Source organism: Triticum dicoccoides, chromosome 2B (assembly GCF_002162155.2).
Source record: "Triticum dicoccoides isolate Atlit2015 ecotype Zavitan chromosome 2B, WEW_v2.0, whole genome shotgun sequence".
Lineage (NCBI taxonomy): Eukaryota > Viridiplantae > Streptophyta > Magnoliopsida > Poales > Poaceae > Triticum > Triticum dicoccoides.
Genome location: NC_041383.1, coordinates 578,398,277 through 578,401,168, shown reverse-complemented (window position 1 = coordinate 578,401,168; position 2,892 = coordinate 578,398,277). Strand labels below are relative to the sequence as shown.

Below are 2,892 nucleotides of genomic sequence, written 5' to 3'. Positions count from 1 at the left end.
TGTCAGTTCTTCAGTTTCATGTTAACACATGGCTTTTACCAATTCTGTTGTTGTTTATCCAAATGAGTAGTCAGATGTCATGGCTTAACTCAGCAAAGTAGGATGACCATTCCCTCAAAAAGTAGACTGGCCATTAAATCGGAATTTTTGTGTCGATTTCATATTTAAATTGCTGGTTTGCTGTCAGTTTTGCGAATAAACTCTTTTCAGAAGTCACAAAGATTAACGTATATACGCTTTATGTAACATTCGTCTTGTATGATGAAGGGAACGGTGAGACTCCTTTTTCAACCTGCTGAGGAGGGCGGTGCTGGTGCATCTCATATGGTAAAAGAAGGTGTTCTGAATGGTGTTGAAGCTATTTTTGCCATGCACGTCAATTGTCAGAAGCCGACGGGTTCAATAGCTGCTCACGCAGGACCGACACATGCAGCCGTATGTTTCTATGTAGTGAAAATAGAAGGTAAACCTGGGAAGGCTGAAACACCACACTTGAATGTGGACCCTATTGTTGCTGCGGCATTTACCATCCTCTCCCTGCAACAGCTCACCTCAAGAGAAGATGATCCTCTTCACAGCCAAGTACGACCTTGCCCTATAGTGATACTACTTTGCTTAGCTGATTTTCTTCAAGCATGTCATCTAGAAAGAAAACGTAGCGGATCATGCCAACAAACGGAAGTCTTTTTCATTTCGCAAAAAGAAAAAAAACGGAAGTCTTTTTCTCACAATAAATTTGGGCATATGGGACATATTGAAGTGGCACCTGAAATGCTACTCCAGTGATGATTTCATATGGGGAAATAACATCTTCGCTAAAATGTGATACTCGGGTTGATCTGTCTATTTATTGTGTTCAGGTGCTCTCTGTTACCTATATTAAAGCTGGGAATTCTACTGATACCACACCTCCAGTTGTTGAATTCGGAGGTACTTTGAGGAGCCTCACTACTGAAGGACTTTATCGACTAGAGAAAAGGCTTAAGGAGGTTAGCATTATGATGGCACAAATTAATTCACTAAGAGATAGTAGCATTTGATGATAATATTGGTATGCTGCAATCAGCACTTCACCAGTACCTTCGTAATTTATTTTTCTGTGAGCAAAGAGCTTTATATCACTGAGAGCACCTTCTATGCATTCTCTCAAAAGTTGAATGTGCTTTCAGTTTTCAACCACACAACTTGCAATTGTAACACGTTTATGCCATGATCTATTGGCCCTGTTTCCATGGTTAGCAATTCATGTTTCTATTCCTTTTGTACAGCAAACAGCACGGAGTTAACAATGTCTGTATGTATATGGCTAATTCTTTGTGTTCCAATGATAACTTCAAACTACTCCCTCCGTTCCCAAATATTTGTCTTTCTAGGCATTTCAAATGGACACAACATACGGATGTATGTAGACTTATTTTAGAGTGTAGATTCACTTATTTTGCTCCGTATATAGTCACTTATTGAAATCTCTAGAAAGACAAATATTTGGGAACGGAGGGAGTATTAAATAGCTTTACCCTGGGTGTAATAATGCAAATTGAAGGGTCCTGAATAAATGTTCTTGAATTTTCCAGGTAGTAGAAGCGCAGGCAGCTGTACATCGATGCAAGGGAGTTGCGGAGATATTGGGGGCTCCCTCCTACCCAATGTATCCCGCAGTCGTGAATGATGAGAGGCTGCATCGCCATGTGGAGAATGTGGGCAGAAGTTTGCTTGGTCCAGACAATGTGAAGCCCGGGGAGAAGATCATGGCAGGGGAAGACTTTGCTTTCTACCAACAGTTAGTTCCTGGCGTCATCTTTGGTATTGGTATTAGAAACGAGAAAGTTGGTTCGGTGCATTGTTATCACAACCCGCATTTCTTCGTTGACGAGGATGTCCTTCCAATTGGAGCTGCATTGCATACTGCTATTACAGAAATGTATCTCTCTGGATGTTCCACTCAAAATGAAGTTGGAAGGGTGTATTCACAGTAAGAGTAACTCTAGCAGATTCCATAAGAAGAGAGTCTGCAAAACAATCTTAAAAGGGGCCTTTTTTTTAAGGCTCCAGAGCAACTGTGCAGTGTCAGATTCCATAAACTGTAGCCTTCATAAATTTTCATTCAATTTCTCCTATGTGTGTGTGTGTGTGCACATATTTGAACTTTAGTTTGGCATAGATATTAAACAAAAAAAAAACCAGGTTCAACATCACACACCTCAACACAACAACAACAACAAAGCCTTTAGTCCCAAACAAGTTGGGGTAGAACACCACACACTTCAACAACATTGCAAATTTGGAATTTGAAATTTAAACATAGTTTACATATAGACAAGATCTGTCTATAGACAAGGTTGAATTAGACGAGAAACTTAAGCATACTTACTAACTAATGTTGAAAGGCAACATGGGGCTGCTAGATTGGTGTTGATGACGGCAGTGCCAACGTCCCGCTCCCACTACTGCCTTTTACCACTGCTCGGGAGGGTCTCAATTCTGACAATCAATAACCCAACTTCTCCCTGTCATCTGTATTGGTTCCTTGATCTCGGTGGGGTTGGGTTCTTCGATCCTATTTTGGCTCGATCATTGGGCGGGTAAGCACTTCTTCGTGGCTCGATTTCCGGAGTTAGTCTCCATTAGCGTTGTGCCCTATATTTCGTTGAGGCTACCATTATTGATCTTGGGCGCCCCGCCTTTTTGTCAGGCTTTCGTGCTCCCTGAGCAAGCCTCCTGGGAAGAGCTTTTAGAACGTGTGGCTCTACAGACCCTAGCCTGGAGTCGGACCGGGGGTCCTGACTCCTTGAACACAGCGACCAGTTCTCCTCTAGGACGCTCTACCAGGCCGTTGCTCCTTTGCCTGAGCCGGCCCCTCACTCTGCATTCGTCAATTAGGCTTTCCCCCTG

General features: G+C 42.4%; 1 protein-coding gene across 1 annotated transcript in view; it reads left to right on the top strand.

The window, feature by feature from the left end:
* The window catches only part of LOC119364973 (IAA-amino acid hydrolase ILR1-like 5), a 3,365-nt gene extending 1,308 nt beyond the window's left edge, over positions 1-2,057 (top strand). Inside the window, exons 3-5 of the mRNA XM_037630550.1 lie at positions 268-582; positions 861-989; positions 1,575-2,057. Of these exons, the coding sequence (XP_037486447.1) occupies positions 268-582; positions 861-989; positions 1,575-1,976 (846 nt within the window). The 3' untranslated portion in view covers positions 1,977-2,057. The remainder of the gene's footprint in view (positions 1-267; positions 583-860; positions 990-1,574) is intronic.
* Positions 2,058-2,892: the final 835 nt, after the last annotated feature.